A 23,773-nucleotide genomic window follows, 5' to 3' on the forward strand; every position below is an offset into this window, starting at 1 on the left:
TTTTTTTTTTTTTTTTCGTACCGTCTTTGGGTATGCGTAGAAGTTTTTGGATGCCGATATTTTCCATTTCTTTTTCAGTCTCTCCAGTTTCGTGAAAACCTTTTTTGTCATTCGCATATTCTCGAAAAATAAAATAAACGAGGATGTATTGGTGTCTTGTGGGTCGTTAGTGGGGTCCGCACCATCCGCGGCGGAGTCCACCTCGTCGATGCTTATTAAAATGTGATGGGGATCCACGGGGCTGAGTTGGTAATTACAGTCTGTCTGCTCTTCCGATTGTTGTGCGGAGTTGCCTGCGGAGTGGTCCTGCTGGGCTGCCCCCCTGCGATAGTCAATTTTTATAATTTTCTTGGGAAATATTTTAAGAGTGATAAGAAAACTTTCAAACTCCTTTATGGAAATGTCCTTATGCCATCCGCAGGTGAATATTTTATACTTTGAAAAAATGGTCACGTAATCAAGTTTTTCAGAGCTCAGGAAAAGGTTACTTTTGGAAGCATACAAAAAACAAGTTCCAAAAAATTCTCGTAAATAATATTTTTTAGCAACAGGATATTCCTGCATTTTGTTAATTAAAATATTTCCATCACTCACACTATCGCACAGGACATAGGCACAGTCCGATTGTATGCCATTTTTTTTAAATCTGAAAATGATGTTTTTTAATTTTACCTTAATCTTAGCACAGTCGTAAATAATTTGTGCCAATTCCTTTCTTCCATAACAATTGGGAATATTTATAATGGTAATTATTTTGTCCAAATTTTCAAACTTTGCTACTCTTTTGATATCTTCTGTAAATCGTAAAAACCGTTCGCACTCTTCCACAAATTTTTCTATTTCGAAATCATCACATAGGTGAATTTTGCATTCCTTGAATAAATTTTTTAAATTTTTATTCCACACATTGGAGCAAGGATAATATTCTTCCGCTTCTACTTCTTCCTGCGTTTTGTCATTCTCTCTGTCAGCGTTCACATGGTTGTGTTCCCTAAGCTGGACACTCGATTTGTCCCCCCCTTGGATATCACACCTGGGGGTATCCTCCACTTCGTTAGCGGTGTTGGAGTTGTTACTATTCGGAGGGTCACCCGAATCTTGACCAGATTCCTGGCTCACTGTTTTTTCATCCAATGGTAAATGTTCAGTCCCCCCAGAGAGGGACCCAAAATCGAAGTTAAAATTCTGCTTCTTCATATTATCAGTCAAAATCATTATCCTACCAGTCGGTCTACACAAAATGTTAGTCATAATGTGAATGTCATTTTTTTTCAGTTTCACTCCTTTTATGTTGAAATAATCCAGAATTAATTCTTTTTTGCAATTTTCCCTTTTCACATTTTCGAACAGAATTGCCTTTTTCCTCAGCAAGTTGGATACATTAACGTCCGTGCTGAAGTGCGCCTTTCTGATTCTGAGGAGCTTCATCATGGTTACTGGGGGTGGGCGGGGACGTGGGCAGCAGCAACAAGCAAGCACATGTATGTATGGGCATATATGCCCATGTGTGTATTTTCGCTTTTGCGTATATATGTATGGTTCTTGTTCTATGTAGCCCCCAAATGGCGTTCCCACAGTGTGCTAGAAGAGTTGGCCATGAAAAAAGATGACAAAAGGGGTATCCTCCTTTTTATGAACAAATCCTAACGCGATGCTGACATTAAAAAGGGAGAGGCCCCATAGTTATCCTAATGGCACACTCGATATGTTCGCAAATTAAAAAAAAAAAAAAAACGCAATAATACGACAACTGGAAAAAAAAGGAACAAAAAAGGAAAAACAAAAACAAGGTTGCTTTTCGCCCTCGAATAAAATTTTAAAAATAAGTGTAACGAAAACGACGTTGAGCGTGGCACCCAACCGGGACGCACTAAAAAAATTATGTTAAAGGGAAAAGTCACCTACTCTACACCTTCCTCTTCGATGACGACGGTAGCACTGCCCAAGGCACTTCTTTTAATTAGCGGGAAACTGAAGAGGAAGTGTATTACTGCTACGTAAAAATGGCTTGTTAAATGTATACTATGTCGAAATTGCAAAGGGCTCAGGGGGGATAATATATTTTCCCCTAAAATACAGCAAAAATGAGAACTATCCAGCAGAACAGGAAAAGAACCTCTTGGCGTGCACTTTGTTTGCCGTATAAGCCATCACTGTATGTAAGAGAGGTATACTAGCGCTGGTGTACACATTATTCATGGGGCATTTTCTTTTTCTTACAACTGAGCTTAACTAGGAGAGACGCATTTATACACACACAGCGTTGATTGAGCAAGCCGAGCAGAGAGACAAATGAATACCTAAGCATACACATGATGAGCAATGTTATATGCCTTCCATTTTGCAAAACCGCAGTTTGTACAAATGCGCATAGCGCAAAGAACACGTTGATCTTTTCTACTGCAATGAATTTTTTTTTTCTCTTCTTTAAGTGAGTGGTCTAAAATGGGGTCAGTAAAATCGCCACCCTTGGCCGACCCCCGACCGGGGGACAGTTTAATTTCCGAAGCGTTTGAGATAAGGTCAATTTCTCAGTTGTGTCACATAAGATAAGGCTTAACTCCCGCATGTAGATGCCAAGCGGTGTAAAAACCTATTGCTCTCTATTTTGATCAGAAGTTATAAGTTCTCCAGCCATATGGTTTAGTTACCCTCCTCTGCAACGTTTTTTTTCGACCTTACAATATTTCACCCCTCAACTTTTCTCATCATTCAAGTATCCCGTTTGTATATTTTTTTTAACAAAGTCGTAAAAAAAGCAATAACAAAAGGTTTTAACTCGAATAGTTCAAACAATAATTTCTCACCCACACAGCATGCTGCAGTTAGGATAACGTGGCACCATATTTTTTTTTTTATTCCCCCGTTCTATGTAAAATAAGTTATATATACGCATAAATATTTTGGTACCTTCCGCTCGCTTTACAGGGCAAGTTACTTTTTACTCTTCATTTTTTTTTAAAAAAAAAAAAAAAAAAAAAAAAAAAAACACTTTTGAATACTACATAGGGCAACAAATTAAAGAGTACACTAGGCGATATAAAATGGCCACTAAAAAGGAAATAAATTGAGAATACGAAAAAATTCTGTTAATACAAGGAAAGTGGAACTCTTTGATCGACAAAAATATATATATTGCATATAAATAAAGTAAAACTTTTCACAGAGATAGAAATTATTTATAACCATTGGCAAGAACAAAAATACAAAAATATTTTAGTTAGAGGGATAATATCCTAACATAATAATACAATAAAAGGAGGAGGCAGGTACTGACCATTTAAGCTCAAAAAAAGAAAGGTAATAAAAAAAAAAAAAAAAAAAAAAAAACACAAGGATGAGTACATGTGATGGAAACGCGTATAAAAGCATGCACATACGCTTATACATACAATAGCTGATGCACATGTTTAAACGTTAACGTGGGTTTGTCAACACAAATGTTCACACACATGTGCCATTTTCCATATGTACTAATGTAGGTGTACAACGCGCGTTCGCCTCATAGTAGAGATCGCAAGGACAGAATATAGCAGATCTGGTGATAAAATTATGTGCAGGAGGAAAAGGGAAGAAGAAAATATTCGTATTCCGTACGTACAAGAAATGTTACCAGGGAGGACGGCCCATTTTTATTTTTCCTAAATTCTACCAAGGGGGCAAAAATCTCATGATTCGCGGAACCGAAGAATAATTTGTTGTGCGCACCCCTGTGTAGTCTAACTATAGAAGAAGTGCCGCCCTACGAAAAGTGCCCAATACAGAGCAAGTTTCTAACGATTTGCGTGTGTTAACACTGATTAGATTCAATTGGTACGAGTTGCTACCAACTGGCACCAGTTGTTATCATCGATAGCTGCCGCTCAAAAAGGTGCCACACCGGGGTGATAACAATTTCACATCCCTGCGATGGTACTAGAACGTTTTTGAAATAAAAATAGACATAACACCTCTACATGCACAACTGCTGTCGCACGGAGAGGATACTCTCTTTTGCTGGACAATAAGTTGCAGATAGTTCCCTACGCGTCCTCCCGACCCCCACACAGAAACTACCAAACGTAAGTGCACAGTTTCGCGCGAAGGTATTTACGCAGACACGCAGAATGTATAGGAAAGAAGCCCCAATTTAAGTACAAAATAAAGAAATATATTCACCGCATTAGACCTGTAGAAAAGTTCGTAGGCCAACGATGATGCTGAATACGTTCAGGGAGCTAAACGATTACAGCAATTTTCTGCCGAAAAAAATCAAGGAAAATGTGAACAAGGAAAAGTACGAAATATTATGCGAAATAAGAAAAATAGTTTCGCTTAAAAAAAACAACTCCTACAATGTGACCTTAGTGATCAAGCTGTACAACTTATATGAAACCATCAACACGACGAAACATAAATCTTTTCACTTTTACATTTTTATGATTAAATATTTGTGGTACTCTCTGCACAATAAAAATATAAGTCCAAATTTAAAGTCCTATATTTGCCAAACCATTTCTGGAATTCTAGACAATATTAAAAGTCACATTTTAGACGACTACTTTTTTGAGTATGATAGGGGACTCATTTGTAAAGATGAAGAAGCGAGTAGTTTTGTGCAAGTGGAGGGTGTGGGTAGCACTGCGCATGATGATGAAGGAAACGGCAGTGATGTGACGAACAATTCCTATGAAGGAATTAGTGATCACTACTACGATGAATACAAGTACATAAATGAAAACCCAAGTGATGTGGACAGTACCACCATAAATGAGAACAAGCCACATATGCCTGGAGAGCGGTATTACCTATCTATTAATGGTGTTTTCGAAAGGGGAGATGAAAACAGCAGTTCATTTTTTAATGAAGAAATTGTTATTAATGGAAAGGATGAAAGCTTTCGTTTATATATTCAAAAGTGTATATTTAACATTATTGATTATAAATACCTGTTTAGCTTATTTTATGATTATCTGAGTAACAGTTCTAGGAAGCAGGATGAGTATAGTCACAATGCCTACAAGAATTTCATCACATCTGTTATAAATTTGTTGGCAATGTTGAGGCCCTTTTGTTATTATAACATTGATGTGCATAACTTGCTTTTTGATTTTTCGTTAAATAATATGTTTTCCTGCAAATATGAGGAGTACGTGGATATGAGGGCTGAATGCCTTATGGGATGCGCAATCCGGGTTGCAAAATGCGCCCAGGGACCGGGTCAAAACGGTATCGCGGATGGAACACATAATGATAATTGCCCCTATGAGGGGGATGGCAACAACCCACACGATGGTACCATCTTTGCCATTAACTCCGAACTGAACCGACGCACCAACAGCATAGTGGTACTGGACGACAATTACATGAAGAACAAACATGGGGAAGCGGTAAACACATTTGTTGGAATGGCCGAAGAACAGATCCTGCAGAAGGTAGACCTAGCCACACATCCCATTGAGAAGTTAGAAATTTGTCCAAGATATAACACGGTGTTTTTAAACTTTGTAGTTCTAAGTCAGTTGGGCTCTGATGATTTATGTTTTAAGTTAATAAAATATGAAAAGGCTCTCTATCTCTACAGGAAGTTAAAACGGTACAACTGGCACAGTATCAATTATGCCTTCGTTAGAATTGTCTACAAAGGGTTAAAATATGCGTATATGTATAACATTAGTTTGGAAAAGCAAATGAAGGAAATAGTAAGGCTGCTCTTTTTCTTGTTCCTATATTATATCAAATTACCTTGTAATGTTCAGTTAAGTTCCGCCAAAAAATACATTCCAGATGATTACAACTTGTTGATTAATGACGATGATAGTGTTGTGAAAACAGTTTCGAAGACATTCGTTTTTTTACTCAATAGAATGTATCGAAAGGGGAAGGCAGCTGGGGGAAAGAGTGCGGAGGAAGTCAAGCAAAAGGAGTTGGAGGCAAAGATGAGGGAGAAAGAGTTACTGCAAACTTTTCTCTCCTTTTTGAATGACGAAAATTTTAATATAAGCACCTTTGATGAGATGACAATTGGTGGTGAAGAAGGGCTACAATGTGGAGAAGGAAAAGAAAATAAAAGAAATATATCTTCCCTCTTTCAAGACCTAGATACACACGAATTTTTTAACATTATTACTTGTCTGTTCATGCCGCACATACACCCTTCCAGTGTGGGGAAGCATCTTGGGAATATCAACCTGTTCATAAACACCTTTCTGTTTTGCTTCATTAGGAAGTTAAAGAGGGAGAGTTTGTATTTGAAACGGATGAAAGTTCGTGGTGGGCATTACCATAATGACACTCCCATCAACCTGCATGGCGAAGAAGACGATTATGTCTCGAACTACTTCATCTCTGAGGAAGACAAAAAGTTCGTCATCGAAAAGTTCACACAGTTAGCAGTGCAGGGAATGTTTCCCAAGAGCAGCAAGGGAGTTAGCCTCTTCGAAAATATCCTAAAGCATATATGCGTAGTGGACATTAACTGCCTGGATATTTTCGTAAAGAAAATGTTAGAATGCCTCATCAATGTGAACATTTCAACCCAAATTTGTAACTGTCTTTTGTCCCTATGCCTAATATTACCATTGCTGATTAGATATAAGGCTAGCCATTTGAAAGATCTGCTCTCCGTTATGAGTATGGGTATTGATATCTGCGATGTGTATAAAAGCTTCACCATCTTTTCCTTCCTAAGCATCTTATTTTCCTACATTTGCATTGTGAAAATTGACAATGTAGGAACAGGAAAAGGGGGCGACTTGCAGATTGCCGTGAGAGAGTACAAAAAATTTATGAGCATGGAAGGAAGTCAGGTGTACACTTTGTATTGGCTAAATGATGAACAGGTCGAGGAACTTATGAAAGAGAGGAAAGAATTAGTAGACTATCTATGCTATTGGATCCATGAATTTTTTGATAAAATTTTGTACTTTATAAAATTTACTAAAAATGAGAAAAGTAAAGATACCAAAAAAATGAATGGAGAAAAGAAAGATACCAAAGTGGGCAACGATATTTACACAGGATTGAAGACCACACTCATTTCTCTTTTTATTCATTTAGATCACGATATTGTGTATGAGTTGTGTCAGAAATTTTTAAACAATATTGATCAGGAAAATGCCAAGTCATTGTCCATCATTCCGCTGGCCTTTGGCCTGGTAAATAACAAAAAAATATACGACACTCTTTTTAACGCGTTTTATAAAAAGCTCATCACTAAGAAGAAGAAAAAGCGAGTAGTACCTGAGATGGAAGCGTCCGATGGAACACACCTTGCGCAACAAGAGGAGGAATATTTCACCTACTCGAAGAACGAGTACGCCAATGACGACACGGTAAAGTGCTACCTGCATTTTTTGTCAAACCTAATCAGAAGAGCCAAGAATGAATACATCAATTTGGAGGATATTTACAACCTTATCGAAATATATATCGTTGACGATAACAATGTTGCCTTTAAGTACATTTGCAAAATTATGTATAGATTTCTGGAGATCAATTTTTCTCTATCGGTGAAGGAATACTCCTGTTTTAAGATTGAAGAAAATATTAGTGCACAAGAGAAAGTTCGTACCCTGGGTGGGTGGGGAATCCCTTGGTACATTCTAAACAATACGAGAAATGGGGAAGCATCAAATAATGCGTTTGAACAGGGTCAAGTGGTGCACACCACCTGCAATGGTGAAGAAGGGACAGCTAAGGGGGACTGTGCCCATGGAGGAATGGCAGGACAGGTATTCAACACGGATGAACTTGTAAAATGGAAAACCCCATCAAAGGAAAATGTAAAAATGGGGAAGAAGTTCACGTACTTTCTACTCGACTATGTGCTCGATTTGATAATCCAGTGTGATGTCCCAGTGTCAACCCCCAATCTAATAAAATACGTAGAGAAGAGAAAATTAAAGGAAAAAAAAATAAATTGGAAATTCCCTCTAAACCATTCCAATGTGATCTCTAGAATTTACAAAATAATTAAATGCATTGTTAAACCACTTAGTTGTTTATATCCAGATGAAAGGTACAATTATAATAACCTCTTAGCCAAGTGCCATGTGGTGAATACAAAGCTTTCCTTCTACCTGTATGTGTACATGAGCGAAGTTGTCGTTACTTTATCTTTACACGTTTTGAAGATACCCAAGCAAATTTTGAGCATGTCCTTATATGCTAGATACAATCCTAATGATGATAAACTGGAGCACAAATCTTCCATCAGCTCAGTGAATAGTGAAAATAGTGTTAACGATGTAAACGCAAAGCAAATGTTGATAGATAAAAATGAGTTGAAAAAGTTAAAAGAAGATTTTTTCACAAATATTATTAATAATAGGGAGAAGACTATTAAAGCAGATGCAAAAATGCAGAGAAAATTTATCAAGTGCATACACTTTCTACTTTTAAAATGTAACGAGAGTCCTAACACGACTATGTACAATGAATATATTAACAGCGTGCTGTCCTTCACCTACAATATGTACCCGTATAGTTACAACTATGATATCATTAAGAGTCAGTACGTTAATAACGTGTTATGCCTTTACAATGAAAGATTGAAGCAAAGGAAAAAGAATTACTGCTTTAAGGGTTACCGTGAACAGCTGTGCAATATTTTATTTTTCACAAATTTGTCCATTTACTCTCAAGTCCGATCTTATGCTCAGAGCACCATGAAGCTCGTTTTGCCCACTTTTAAGATTATCAAAATTCCCTTTCTCAAAATATGCTCCTTTTATCTAAAAAATTACATCCAGCTGTACATCTTGGTGAAGAGCGAGCAGGAGAAGGGGCTACCCGCCGGCACACATGGGGGGATGAATGACCCGACGAATGACCAGACGAATGGCCCTGTGGAGAGCGGAAGCCTGAGCAAGCTCAGCAGCATGAAGAGCCTAGGAGAGCTAAACAACCATGACTACTTCGAGAACAAGTGCCTCAGCTGCTTCAACGGAATCCTGATAATCATAACGAGCAACTCTGGACTGATAAAGAAGATCAGCACCGACCTGCAGCTCCTGAAGAAGTACATCAAAATTATCCTAAACATATTAAGACTGGAAATGCAGAAGGATGAAATAACCCTAAAGTGCATGAAGCTAGTGTATGCCATCATTAACAGCAGATTTATAAAAAATCGGGAGCCTAGCTCCGTAGGGGAAGAAAAAAAAAAAAAAAAAGTCTGAACGAATTATTTTTATTTCTAAAGGCGGAAAGCGAAAAAAAGAATAACGTCTACGCGCAAATCGTCATTTTATCCTTCCTCATCTGTTACGAGAACTTTGTAATTCTCAATCACAGCGAATTCTATTTTAGTTACCTGCTAGAAAATTTGATCATAAAAAAAAATGTGAATGTGTATAACCTAGCTTATTACGGATTTATTAAGTTTTTAAAATACTTCAACAGAAACGTTGATAGAGGTATCGTGCCTGCCCACATAATGAAGGTATTCAGGTGCCCAGATGTGTACGACAATTTTGTGGAGGTCTGCATATACAAAAATTTGAAGAGCAAGAAAAAGAGCAATAGCATAAATGCCATCATTGTGAATTTATCGAAGATGCAAAAATCTTTTAAGGGTTTTGCTCACATTAGCGAGACACACGTGAAGGATTTTTTCTACTACCATGAGTTTTTCAAATTTTTGGTTAATCTCCAGAATGCGTATGATGAGGAGGTGGGAGGTGGAGATGAAGGTACACTCGGATTGGTGCACACAGTACAGCCATACAACGAAGTGAAGAAACAGGACGACGGGGATGGGGATGTGCACGGACTCGGTGAAGAACAAACTAGTAGAAACAACGGGGATATGTGTGCCCATTTTAGCTTTTTCGAGAGAGTTATCCACAATTTGAAGGAACTGCAACAAGATGCGCATGCCGACAACGAGTACAAATCTACGTTCATTTCGTTAGTCTGCCCTTTACTGTTTTCCTTGAGAAAGTTAAAAAGGAGAGAAGCAGCAGATTCAATTTTGGAAAGCATCATTTCATTACTGGAAAAAGAAATAGCTGTTGTAAATATGGATGTGTATAACATATGGATGTATTATTTTCACCTACTTTTTATTAACATAAAGAAGAAGGATCTTGACAAGTACGAAAAATTGTTTAAGTTTTGTTTGTGTTTCAATTTTCAAGACACCTCTAATTTAATTTTCAAAAAGAAAACTCAGCTCTTAAGCATTATGCTTATGTACAGTATGCACAAGAACATTCACCTAATGGATGACCACCTAATGGAGTTTCTAAAATTAATTGATAATGATAACATAACGGTTAGGCAAGTGGTAGGGGATCTCTTAGCCTACTTACTCTACGTACTTCACGACAATAGATATTATGCCCATTTGAAACGCATGTACCTTAGGATATTAATGTATATGTACAAAAGCGCCTGTGAGGTTATTGAATACCTTCAAGGCCAGGAGACTTTGTCGAAACAGTCTAAATTTATTTACACACTGGAAACCCTAGCTTATATTACCATTACTATCTTTTCGATTAGAAGCATGTACGTGTTAAATAATGTGAGCATTCCATTTTTGAAGATGTTTATTTTGTCCTTCCAGCTCGTCGACAACTTTATCAATGAGATTGTAAACAAAGCCGTCAACTGCTTCATGTGTCCTTCGCTCTACTTGTTTGAGTTTGAAAAAATCAGCTATTCGGACCGGGCGGGGGAAATAGGAGACGCATGTGCCACATATAACGAAGACCATAACTACGTAATAGCCACACCAGAACTAATTAGTAGCTTCGATTCACTACTCCAAGATAATATGGGGAATTTATTCATAAACAAGTTAAGCCACTTGCTAACCAAAAGCAACTGGAAGATTCGCAATTGCGTATTACAATTTTGCTTTTACTTCCATGCGTACTATTGCATATTTTTTTACAGCCGAACGGAAAACACCTTCCTCCTAAATGTCTTCATATCTTTGCTAGTTGATAATTATATTGAGATTCAGAATTTGTCTCGTGACATTTTGTCCTCTGTGCTTTGTTTCTACGACAGTCAGACAGTCCAGAACATTTCTCAATACTTTTTAAAAATTGCCAATGAGAAAAGCACATTACCGTCATCACAAGGGGAGAGTATAGAAACGAGTAGTAACAGCAAACAGCTGGAGAAGAAAAAAACGGTCGCCATTTACGCCCTCATCAGTGTTATCAATTCGTTTCCGAATCATGTCCCCCAATGGCTCCCCAACATTTTGATGAGCGTAGCAAAAATGTCAAATAATAAGGTGCATATCATAAAGAAGGAGATAGAGAAGTGCATCCAGAACTTTTTGAGGACCCATAAGGACGAATGGGAGTACAAGTACAAGTTGGTTTTCACGGAGGACCAGCTGAACATCTTGGACATGTACAAGGGCGGCCTGAATTACTTCACGTGAGGCGAGGTCTATCCGTGAGTGTTGCATGCGCCGCGATGCGCGGTCACAAGATGAATGAAAAATAAGTTGCTACAAAAAAAAAAAAAATCGCACGTAGTAAACTTCCACTCTAGCGGTGCATCCCTCGCAGGTGCGCTCAAAAAAAATTGGAGGGCCAGGCGCACCACCGCGTTAGCGCACAATCGCACAACATATATACATTCGTCTGTGTTGAAGTCAATTTGCTCTTCCCGTCCCGATGTTTTTTTCCCTTTGTGCATCCCTTTTTAACCCAAACTTTATTGGTCAACACGGCCCGAGGCAGCCATAAAAAACAATCGCCTTCACGGGGTGTCCAAATTACAGTGGTGCTGAATTTCTTTGAAAATATTTATGCTGCAAAAAAAAAAGAAAAAAATGTGTAAACGCACGTGTAGAAATGGGCGCCCTTAAGCGACTGATCATAATGACAAACTTTTCGTTCTCCTAAGTCGCAAATGCGAGAAAACACCAATTGATAAAAATCGCAATATAGAAAAAGAACGCCGTACAGCGCGTCCCACACTTTTTAAGGCTTACTAATTGTGCGTCGAAAATTTCGAAATGTGTATGGGGATTTTCTCAAGCTCATAAAAATTTTTGATTGCTTGAAGGCGTTCCTCAGCATTTGCACTGAACTTGTCGCTCTTCGTGCAGATGACTCTGAACGGTATATTCGTTTGTCTGTGTGGGGGTGAAAAATGAAACATGATGAGCGAAATATGAGGAGAGAATGGGTGAAATACGCAAAACGTATCGCTAGCAAAAGTTGTACATACTTTATGGCGTCCACTATGGACACGTCAATCTTCTGTATGTCCACGCTCATGTCGATAAGAACAAAAAAGAGGCATATTTGATTTCGCAGAAATATGTAGTCCTCTAGGTTTTTTCTTAAGAACTCCATTTTTTTTTTGCCTATTCCTGCAGCATAGCCAAAGCCAGGCATGTCCGTCAAAATGAACAACTTCTTTTTCTTTCCATTTTCAAAAGAATATAAATTTATCGACCTAGTGCACCCACTGTTCTTGGACACCTTCACATTTGCATGCTCATTTACGTTGATAAGATATTTTATAAAGTTCCTCAGGAAGGTTGATTTCCCTACGTTGCTCCGGCCAAGTATGCATATTTCATTGACGCCGTAGTTCTCAATTTTCTCGTAATTATGAAATTTTCCTACGGGGGGCGTGGGATGGAAAGACACACATATTGCCTGTTAGCTGTTGCTGGTAGAACCATCGGCAAGGAGTGTAGAACCACTTTGTGGGAAATCACACAAAATGATGAAACAGAAATGGTGAAGACGAAGACGCACAAAATGTGGGAAGATACATAATGTGATACTAGCAAAGGAAAGGTGATCACCTCGGGATATGCACAAGTGTACGCTCGCTTCTACTCACATTGCTTGTTTTTTTTTTTTTTACCTAAAAAGGAAACATGCTTGACATCCGATATGTTAAACTTTTTGTTGATTACAAGAAAGTTTTTCAAATTGGTTTTAAGCTTGTTAAAGCTGATATTTTTGAAAGGCTTATATTCGAGGTCTTCTTTCTTTTTAATGTCTAAAAAGGGGAGCGACGGTGTAAAAAAGGACAAGTAAGGGATTCGTACATGAACGATTAGGTTCAAAGGGAATGCAGCAGATGGAAATATATTTATGTGCATCCTGCCCCCAAAAAGGTTACCTTCAAAAAGGCGGAAATTTGAGCTTGTCACAAGTTTCGTGATTTCCCTTTTGGGAATAAAACAAAACACACGAGTCACATTAACGAAGTACACCCAAAACAAAAGGGAGAGAGGTGATCTAACTACGCTTCGCATTTATCATAAGATGAAGATGTTTTGGTGCCAAGCTGGGGATTACAAAAAAAAAAGGGCACATTGAGCGACGAAACGGATTAACAAACTCCTGGTCATCACAGTTTCACCTAAAAATTGGTGAAGTGAGTATGCAGCGCAAAATATGAGCAAGTGTAGCATACACACGCGGCCGCTCTATGTTATGCACTGCGTAGCCAAACGGTGATCATAAAAAAATTTACGTCAATGTGTACATGTGGCGCAAAATGGTACTATGCATTACGTGCCACAATTACACTATCGAGTTGGCACTTCTACACATATACATACACACGCGTACAAACATATGCTCCCCCCCCTTCACCAATTTGAAAACTGGTGAACGGAGGAACAAACTGTTAATGTAAAAATGAATGGAAGAAGGTTTATCTCGGCAGGGCAAACACACGTCTTTTGAAGGTACACAAAACGGGGACAAGCGCGCATCCATTCACTGTTGTGAACACGTTTTTGTGTCCCTTATTTGCTCTATTTTTACTATATATTTTTTTTTTTACTTTTATTTTTTTGTTTTTTCCATGGCGGATAATGTCGACTGTGATGTAACCATCCGATGTGCTGTTCAAAATTTCGTGCACCTAAAAAGTAGTAAATAACGGAAAGGGATAAAAATTGAAAAAAAAAAAAAAAAAAAAAAAATTGACCTTGCCTCAACACAAATTTTCAACGGAGGCTAAATACCCCAAACAAGCTCAAACGCATAAATGTATATAGGCATAAAAGCAGAATTGTTTATTGTATTTTTTTTTTCCTTTTGCTTATCCTTTTAACATCGCAAATGTTTTTAATCCCCTTATTGTTAATCGTCAATATGATATCTCCTTTGGTTATGGCGGCAACGTCCGCAGGTGAATTAACCAAAACGTCCTGTATTTTTAGTTCTTCTAAAAAAGGGGAATTCGGGTGGGGATGAATTAGTGCACAAACATGACCGGCATTGCGAGGGAAAATTTTGCTCTCCAAATCGCCATAAGAATGAAAAAAAAAGGAGACACAAATAAGTGTTGCTTGGGTGATCAACATATTTTTTTGTGTATGAAAGGAAAATTTGCGTGTGCTTTGCCATTACCATTTTTGCATTTTTTATAAACTGCGGAGGTACTTTGCTCTTTTTCTCTCAACACAATTCCTGATGGTGTTTATGATGACAATGCAGAGGTTGGTTGTGTACACGAAGGGTTGCTGTGTGTACATGTACATGTGCCCGTTGGCACACAATTATGTATTTATTTTATTTTTTCGACTAAATACCCAGAAATGGCTCCTTGTATGTCCCTTCCTGTTGTAAGTGGGTTGTGATATTTTTTAAAATATTCACGGGCAACGCCAACCTGTTTATTAAATGCGAAAAATGAGGGTGAGAGGATTGCCATAAATTATTACTGTTATTATTATTTTTTTTTCACCAAATTGCATTGCGCCTAAGAGGAAACATTGTGTTTCTGTTCATTCTGCGACGCGCTTCTTCATTGCATACCCGTAATTATCTATTTTTTTTTGTATCATTCCTACGAGATTTCCATGCTTGTCGATTAGTGGCGAGCCAGACATGCCTTAAAATTAGAGGTGCGAAAAAGTAGTTCACATGGGTGTGCCGTATACTCGGGTGAGCTGCAAACTCCATGCGTGTGGCCCCGCTGCCAGGAAATATACTAACCCTTGTTAATCGGATTGCTTATTTGAATAAAGGGGTACAAACAGGTTTTCTCCTTTTCACAAAAGTTTTCAAATTTGGTGAATGTCTGTCTAGGTTGATTTACGACACCGATACTACAGGTCCCTTTATCGAAATTCTAAAAATGTTTGAAAGTAAAATGGAGTTACTTTTTAGTCCAGATGTGGGAGCCCAGTTAGGTTGCAACAAAATAAGGAGGAAGAGAACAAAAAAAAAAAAAAAGAAAAAAAAGGAAACACACAAAGTATGAGTACCTGTATTTGTCCATACGTGATTACAGTTTCTCCGGGCTTCAAGAATTCCCTGCTGGGGTCTATGTTTAAAATTGCATTAGACATGAATTGTGCAATGAATAGACGACCTTTGCGCGTATTACATTTTTGTGCTTCTTACTTAGAGGTATGTGGCTAAAGTATTCCTCCGAGTTAATTTTCATGACGCATATATCTGATTCTGACATTTGGTGTGTTGGTGCGTGGAGAAGTGTATAAAAAAGTGCGCGCGTGTGTTTGTGTGTATACGTGCGGAGGTACACACATGGGCACAGGAACAACCCGTGTGACAGCTGTTAAATGGAGATTTTTCCAACGGTAGTTGGTTTCTCCTTCCATGAGTGCTACGTATAAAAGTTTACCCTTGTGCAAACCGGCCACCGTTGCTACATAAAAGTTGTCTTCATTTTTGATAAGGAGGGTTCCCTCTGTATTCTTCGGGAGTTTTTTTTTTTTGAATGGGCAAAATGGGTGTAAGTGCTATGAGTACGTTTTTTTTGTCAAGTGCCAACTTGGACACCTTGCTAAGTCGCAACATCGCCACGACGTCACAGTGTTATCTCGTCATTTCTTTACCGTTATGTTATGCGCAGCCGTTAGAACGTATCCTTTTCGCGAGATGAAAAATGGGGGAAAACACAAAAAAAGGTATGGCGAGGAGAATTACCATAAAAAGGGACATAACATTTTAAGCGGTTAATGTTGTCCGGACAATACTGGGCTCAATAAACTAGGTCCCGTGGTGTACTTTTTTTTGAGGGGCAATTTGTCCCCCCTTTGAGCAAACAATAAGTATAAATGTGCTGCCCACTTGCACACGCTAAGTGTTTTTTTTTTTTTGCTGTGCACATGTTTGTACCTCTTTTGTCGTAAATAAATCCCGAACCAAGAAATGCCAGTTCATCTAACTTAAAGCGAAATTCTGAAGAGTTACTTTTTTTATAGATTTTATAAATGGTGACAAAGCTGGTCAAGAGGTTGTCCGAAATGGACGAATAATAATCCAGCTGCTCTGGAAATTCCAAATAGCCCTTTGGCAACACACACAGGGTGCGATAAAATGTATCACATAAATAAAAATAAAAATGAAGTAAAGAGTGGACAACAAATTTTACATATTCTTTAACGTAGTGAATAATTAGATAGGTTGCTAATTTAGAACGGCCGTTTTTTGCGGGTTGTGTATTTTGCTCTAGTTGGGCGCTCTCCGCGGGGGCATTATTGCCGCTGTAACTGAGGCGATGTTCGTGGCTATGCTCAAAGGTAGGCTCACATCCATCGGCAGTCCTATAACCCCCGCAGTTCGCACTTTCGCAGAGGGATACATGAACCATCCTCATGGACATGTTACACAAACTACACATAATTTTGAGCTCATTTTTTACACCATTAATGGTGTCCCCATAATTGCGCACAAAATTGTCTGCAAATTGTTCAGCACGCAGCTTCAAAAAAGGAAAGGAATCCTGAATCCGCAGGTGCTTTGTTCTGTAGTAGAATATCCATAGGTAGGTTCCCCTCATTTGTGCGTTTTTATGTTTCGAGTTGCCAGGGGAGGAAGGGCTGCTCGCAAGCTGTCACGTGGCATGGGCATGGAAGATGGTGTGCAGAACTGGTGAAAATTGTTGCGAAAAAATGAGAGAGAAAAAAAATAGCATATTATACTATACAATGGCTCACAAATTGTAAAACAGTTGAGTAAAACGAATCACCCAGCAGGTGTGCCAAATGGGCGCAAGGGAAAAAACTGTGGCCGCAAAATTTTCATCCCTACAATGCTCTGTAGGAATGGCATCGACATTTGGGGGGCATTTTATGCTCTCTTTGCATTTACCGCTGTTAGTTCGGAAAAAAAAAAAAAAAAAAAAAAAAAAGGCAAGGCTTTCCTCGCCCATGGCATCTCAGCGGAAACGTGGTGGATGCTGGATCAATGAATACATGTCAACATATATGCATACGTCTCCAAATATGGGTGCTAATCCTCCACACGAAATTCACACGTAAACCGTTTTTTGCCGTTAAGTGCCACCCCCAATACGGTGTGTGTCCATTTGATCGGTTAAGAGGCCTAAACCAGCGCACCTCACACTATCCTACAGCATGCCCCATAAGGTTATGTACATCCTTTTAAATGTGCTCAGTTTTTCAGAGTGTTGAGAAAGTGAGAAAAAAAAAAAAAAAATGAAAACAAATTGAGGCTAATAAAATCGAATAAACTCAAATCAACGGAAAAACAAAGCAGACAAAGTGGTAGAGATGAACGGGCACCCGCTTCGTCAACGTAAAAAAGCCCTTCAAAATGTGCACAAAATTGTTTTTTTTTTCAATGTGTAAAAAAGGTAAGATAAAAAAAAAAAAACAAAATGGCAGTATTGCGGGTTGTGCTTCGTGCACTTTGGTTCCCCAATTGGCGGCATTTTGATCACTTGATGGGCGCCCAGTGGGTTGGGTGCACCCCCTTTTGGTTGTCACTACCCCACATGTTATTTTTCCTTACACCTGACGACGGACTGTTAGGGACTCACAACGCGTCCTACGACTTGATGTTCGAGTCGTAGTTGTAGAAGGGGTCGGCCACCTTTTGCTTACTGACATGCAGGAGGGAGTAAATGGTGATGATCAGAAGGGTAACCATGATGCAAAAGAAAACAATGGAGGTCCAAGCGAAAATGACAAGAGGTTCAATTGCATCTTCAGGAGTACAATCCCCATGGTTACACGGAATGACCGATTGGATGTCGTAGAATACATCATAGCCATCGCGAAGTCTGTATCCACCTCCACAAACGGAAGAGCAAGTTGAATTTTCAAACAAATCTACACATTTATCATTATTACAATGTTCCTTGCTTAGGTTAACGGATTGAAGGTTGGATGTTTGCGTCTCATTTATTTCTACACTCTGTTCCATGTATTGATGAGGACGATCTCCGTCTGCACTGTCCATATTTCCCATGGTGTAATCTGAGCCGTTTAAAAGGACATGCAGTTTTTGTTCAATGTCATATTTTATATGTTTTTTTAAAATGTCCTTACTGATGGATTTTATACTTGGAGGTTTGGCTTCAAAAGTGACAATCAAATTTCCTAAGGAGATTTTTTTTTCCTTGTTATCATAGTACATGGGGCAGTCGTACACCACCTCTTCTTCGTTAATGATTGGAAACACATGTTTGTAAATATCTCCTATATGCTCAAAATGGACACGACAATTTTTGTCAAAATAAATATTTTTTCCATTGGCCAATTTGGTCCCCAGTATGTAGAGTATATGTCCAGGTTCAGCCGTGACCCTGTATTTGCTTTTCGAATTGTCTACATTTAAATTCAGTTGGTTATACAAGTCAACCACATGTTTGTTTGTTAAATTTTTATTTTGAACTGGGTAATTTTTTATTGCAATTTTTGCCACTCCTTTGTGGATTTCCTTATTTTTTTCATTTCTGTTTTCAAACACACAATGAATATAATTATTTTTTTCCACATTTTTTATTTTTAAAATTGAGGACAGATATTCTGTGTTGTATAGCGTACTTGAAACTGATACTTCAATTTCATCCTTGTTAAATATTTTGTATATGGACACTGGATTGTTTCCTGATTTGTTTAATGAAACTTCTTCAAAGCATTGGGTTAAAATGTTGGTGTTTTCTCTACCGTCCCTGTATTTGGGGATGATCACTCCGATGGTGTCTCCCTGGCCAATTTCGTGGTAGCACGTGACATCTGCGTAGTAGTCGTCGAAGTCCAGGTTGTACTTGGACGAGGAGAAGTCGCACACGTATCCGCGGCTCCGAACGGGGGTGCTCAGTAGGAGCACGAGCAGGCACAAGTAGTGGGCGAGGTTCGACATTGTTGCTGGTGAAGTTTGCTTTGTGACGTGATCTTGCAGACAGGTGTTACTGACCTTTAACTGCGAATCGGCAGTGGAGTGACGAGTGGCGCGGAAAAGGGATGCGGCGATTTATGCGAGGCGTATCTTTATATGTGGGGGAACAAGCCAAGGGGGGGATTAAACTTTACGAAAATGCCCACAATTGCGTAGGCGCTCCTATGAGTACGTATATGAGTATATATGTATATGTACAAGTGTGTGCACAGCTCGCGCGTGCTTGAAACATGTGCGGCGTGGACTTTGAAAAATAAAAAATGCTATTATGTTAAAATAAAAAATTAACAAAGCATAAAAGGAGAGTGAATCAAACTGTTGTCTTTTTTTTTTTTTTTTTTTTTACATAATATAAGCACATAAACAAAAGGGTTTCCTTCAAAATGATCTAAGGAAAGAGAAATCATTCACAGTGGCGAGAACAATTTGTGTTTTGCTTAATGAGTAAAAATAAATAAGCAAAAAAAAAAAAAAAATAAATAAATAAAAGGAAGGAGCAAGTAGACAGGTGAATGTTACACACCTTTGGCCAGCTGGAATGTTCAAATAGCCCATTTTTTCCCCCTGCATGTAAAGGTTTATGATGAAGAACTTTCACAAAGTATCAGAGAGGGAGACTTGTGTCTGATTTTTTTTTTGTCCTTTCTGAGAGAAAAAGGTAAAAAAAAGAACAAAAAAAAAAAAGATCAAGATTTTCTCATTTAGTGGGTGAATTTTTGCCTTGTTAAGGGGATAAAAATAACTTGTTTCGCAAAAAAATTCATGATGCCTTTTTTGTTAAAAAATTGAGCACATCGACCGTTGTGTAGAACAAATTCAAATAAAAAGGTGCCTTTCTGGGGATCATCAAAAGGTGGTACAAATGTCTTGAGCGGATGGGTTTAAAATGTGAACTCTCCCTCAGAATTTTTTTTTTTTTTTTCCCCCTTTTGCGATTTTTTCCGTTTACACTTTACGTTGTCCCATTTTTTGGGTGTATTTGCACTCCAATTTGTAGACCGCAGTGAGGAGTAATCGTACAGCAGGATTTTGCCTATCCTTCGATTAAGCATGATGTTAAAAAGGAAAAAAATTCCGAATTGATTCTTGTGGACGTTACCCGTTAAGCACTTTTTCCGCCCCAAATAACATGCCCAGAAGGAACGCAATTTGAGTTCGCCTAAATAAGGCTCTGGACAGTCTCCACAACGAGGAAGACACCGTTTGAATACATAAAAAAGGGATCCCCCCTTCAAAAAAAAAAAGAATTTAAGAACAGCACCAGCACCGTGCGGGAAGGGCTTAACCATTATACACTGTTGTGAATTCTTCTGCTATTTCAAGAGAATTATTATGTACATAAGACGCCGCAAAAAAGTTGGCCCTGTCCACTTCCGCCATTTTCACAAACGGGTAAAATGTTAATGAGCGCTCGTTGGCATTTCCTTCTCACGTATGCGGCTGCTCAATGATTTATAAAAATTATACGAGGTTTTTTTTGAGCGTTTCAATTTTTAAATTGTAATAAGGAAAATGTTTTAAAACCATAAAAAAAAAAAAAAAAATGAAAAAATAAGGTATCCATATGTACATATATATATGTGCATGCTTATATATATACACACTTTTATTGTGTTACGAATGTTTGTTTTCAAAAGGGTTTTAAAAAAAGGAGGGAACAGTGTAGGGACATGGAGGGCAAAGTGGGGATGCGAGTGCGAAGTGGGTGAATGAAAAAAGTGAGAAAGTGGTGCACGAAGAAGTGAGTAAACAACAAGGGGTAGTGCGTGAAGAGGTGCGTAGGAAATGACGAGATGATTTTGTGGATGCATTAGGCGCTCATAAATGGAGCTGCATCGATGCAGTGGATATATGAGCAGGTGGTAGATAGGTGAACGTTGGGCATATGGGAACCCACAATGAGTATACAAATGTATAAACATAAACATGCACATGTGAACATATATATATATATATATGCCTGTGCATGTGCTTTATGTACTCTTCATGCATTTTCTTCCTTTTAAAAAACACTTGTTTTGCGTGGCCCTTGTACACGCACACAGCTTAGTGTACGCATATGGGTATGCCCATGAAAGGGGGCGCACGCAGAGATGAATTGCCTCCACAAGGGAGACTCTTTTTTACTCGTGTACAAAGGGACGTGGGTATACACGTTGATGCATTGCATTAATGCACACACTTGATGTGGTACTCGTGGGAGATTTCATGAATATGGGTATGTACGGGGGTGTAGACCGGCACAGCAGCGCAGGTACGCACATGTAATATAAATGGTGCGCGTGGCACAGAAGCGTCTTTCGTGTTCGTCGTGTTCGTCGCGTTCGTCGCGTCTGGCCCGCCTGGCCATCCTGGCAGAAGCCCATCAGTCGAACGTAAAGTCCTTATTGAGCACCGCGTCGTCGTTGTTGGCGAAGACATTGTTGAGAGTGATCTGCGTGCTGTTTATTTCGTTGTTAATGATAAAGGGGAAATACTTGTACAATATTTTCCAAGCCTTGTTGCAAATATTGTCCACCTTTCTATCCTGTAAAGCATCTATTTTATGCACGCTGTCGCATTCTTCAAAAAAATGAACATAAGGATTGGCAGGTAAATTATCTCTTAACTTTTTATTTTCTCCCATTTCGAGAATATTTTCCAGTCCTTCCAAAGTGACAGAAATGATGTTTGCATCTTCTACATCTAATAAGTTGGACAGAGAGTGTATGGCCCCACATTCCACAAGGTATTCAATTTGGGACTCCGATCCCCCAGAAGAAGCATTCGATATTGCCCAAGCCGCTTCTTTCCTCACTTCAAAATCTTCTTTCATTAAAATATTTATAAGTTGCGGAATAACATTATTGTCAATTACTGCCTGTATTTGGGAAATGTTTCCTGCAGTGATATTGGACAAGGCCCAACAGGCTTCTTTTTTTATACTTTTTTTTGAAGAATTAAGTAAGCAGGATAATTTTTGCACAGCGCCAAGTTTAACAACGACATCCGTTTGGAGGTCATCCCCTGTGACGATATTTCCAACGGTTCTCAACGCAGGTGTTTGAACTAAAAAAGAACAATGGCTTAGCAACTCCACCACCCGTTCCGCTACTCCAGCATCAAGGACAGCATTGATATTTTCATTGGAGCCATCTGATAAGTAGGACAAAGTCCAACAAGCATCTGTTAATATTTCTTCATCATCGTTGTATATTAATGCAGCTAGGGTTGGCAAGGCCTTGGAAACTATTTCAAATTTGGGAGCTGGCTTACCTCTACACAAATTCGATAATGTCCATGCGGCATTTCTTATTAATGTTCTCTTATGGCTCGTTCTTAGAATTTTTAAAAGTAAAGGTAAGGAATTTTGATTAAGAACAAACTCTCTGCACTCCGCTGAATCTCCTGCAATGTTCCCCAAAGCCCACACGGCTTGTTCACACACATCTTCCTTTTCGCTATTTAATAGTCTAACAAGATGGGGCACAGCATTATTTTCAATTACCACTTTGGTTTGTTCTTGTGAACCTGAAGCAATATTTGTCAACACCCAAGCGGCTTCAAATTGTAAATCTGTTTTATCATCATACTTTAGAAATTCCACTATGTATGGAACGACCCCTGAATTTATTACTTCTTGTATGGGGGGTCCTTTTTCAATGGACAATAACTTTCTTAACTCTCGTGTGCTGTTTAATTGAGTTACATATTCAGATGACCTTACCCCTATGGCTAAGGAGGGAATCTTCTTTAACATTTCAATGGTACTGGAACTACTGTTTGATGCAGCATTGTATAGCGAATCATTGGTGGAGTCATTTTGATTGGATTTTAAATAATTGACATTATATGAGGAATTTTCTTCGAGTCCTATATTGGCCATTATCAAGGCTCTTTTACTTTCCAGCTGACATTCTCTCTGTTGCTTTCTTATTTGGACAACCAAGTCTTCTCTTTTTCTTCTCGTGTCATCGCAGTTCTTCTTAAATTCTTTTCTCCTCGCTTCAATTCGTCTATCCATTTTGATGTTCCTTTTTTTTTTTTTTTTTTTTTTTTTTTTTTTTTTTCCACTTTTTTTTTTTTTTTTTTTTTTTTTTTTTTCCCCCTTTTGCGATTTTTTCCGTTTACACTTTACGTTGTCCCATTTTTTGGGTGTATTTGCACTCCAATTTGTAGACCGCAGTGAGGAGTAATCGTACAGCAGGATTTTGCCTATCCTTCGATTAAGCATGATGTTAAAAAGGAAAAAAATTCCGAATTGATTCTTGTGGACGTTACCCGTTAAGCACTTTTTCCGCCCCAAATAACATGCCCAGAAGGAACGCAATTTGAGTTCGCCTAAATAAGGCTCTGGACAGTCTCCACAACGAGGAAGACACCGTTTGAATACATAAAAAAGGGATCCCCCCCTTCAAAAAAAAAAAAGAATTTAAGAACAGCACCAGCACCGTGCGGGAAGGGCTTAACCATTATACACTGTTGTGAATTCTTCTGCTATTTCAAGAGAATTATTATGTACATAAGACGCCGCAAAAAAGTTGGCCCTGTCCACTTCCGCCATTTTCACAAACGGGTAAAATGTTAATGAGCGCTCGTTGGCATTTCCTTCTCACGTATGCGGCTGCTCAATGATTTATAAAAATTATACGAGGTTTTTTTTGAGCGTTTCAATTTTTAAATTGTAA

At 38.5% G+C, this 23,773-nt stretch overlaps 5 protein-coding genes across 5 annotated transcripts; 1 reads left to right on the top strand and 4 right to left on the bottom strand.

Moving 5' to 3' along the window:
• Positions 1–21: 21 nt before the first annotated feature.
• On the bottom strand, positions 22–1,431 carry AK88_04870 (uncharacterized protein; the record flags this gene model as incomplete). The annotated part of the gene is made up of 1 exon (XM_012482474.1): positions 22–1,431. A coding segment is annotated over one exon (1,410 nt), but the record flags the coding sequence as incomplete, so codon positions are not given.
• A 2,762-nt stretch (positions 1,432–4,193) lies between these two features.
• On the top strand, positions 4,194–11,386 carry AK88_04871 (uncharacterized protein; the record flags this gene model as incomplete). Its single annotated transcript, XM_012482475.1, has 2 exons — positions 4,194–9,128; positions 9,185–11,386. The coding sequence occupies 2 exons, from the start codon at positions 4,194–4,196 to the stop codon at positions 11,384–11,386; spliced, it is 7,137 nt and encodes a 2,378-aa protein (XP_012337898.1).
• Positions 11,387–11,943: 557 nt separating this feature from the next.
• AK88_04872 (ribosome biogenesis GTP-binding protein YsxC) lies at positions 11,944–16,740 on the bottom strand (the record flags this gene model as incomplete). Its single annotated transcript, XM_012482476.1, has 12 exons — positions 11,944–12,088; positions 12,184–12,583; positions 12,835–12,972; positions 13,749–13,848; positions 14,042–14,154; positions 14,340–14,399; positions 14,522–14,601; positions 14,748–14,823; positions 14,928–15,063; positions 15,200–15,258; positions 15,339–15,398; positions 16,077–16,740. The coding sequence occupies 12 exons, from the start codon at positions 16,738–16,740 to the stop codon at positions 11,944–11,946; spliced, it is 2,031 nt and encodes a 676-aa protein (XP_012337899.1).
• Positions 16,741–17,750: 1,010 nt separating this feature from the next.
• AK88_04873 (uncharacterized protein) lies at positions 17,751–19,070 on the bottom strand (the record flags this gene model as incomplete). Its single annotated transcript, XM_012482477.1, has 1 exon — positions 17,751–19,070. The coding sequence occupies one exon, from the start codon at positions 19,068–19,070 to the stop codon at positions 17,751–17,753; it is 1,320 nt and encodes a 439-aa protein (XP_012337900.1).
• Positions 19,071–21,471: 2,401 nt separating this feature from the next.
• AK88_04874 (uncharacterized protein) lies at positions 21,472–23,109 on the bottom strand (the record flags this gene model as incomplete). Its single annotated transcript, XM_012482478.1, has 1 exon — positions 21,472–23,109. One exon carries the CDS (start codon positions 23,107–23,109, stop codon positions 21,472–21,474), a length of 1,638 nt encoding a protein of 545 aa, XP_012337901.1.
• Between the last annotated feature and the right edge of the window lie 664 nt (positions 23,110–23,773).

Source organism: Plasmodium fragile (genome assembly GCF_000956335.1).
Source record: "Plasmodium fragile strain nilgiri unplaced genomic scaffold supercont1.80, whole genome shotgun sequence".
NCBI lineage: Eukaryota > Apicomplexa > Aconoidasida > Haemosporida > Plasmodiidae > Plasmodium > Plasmodium fragile.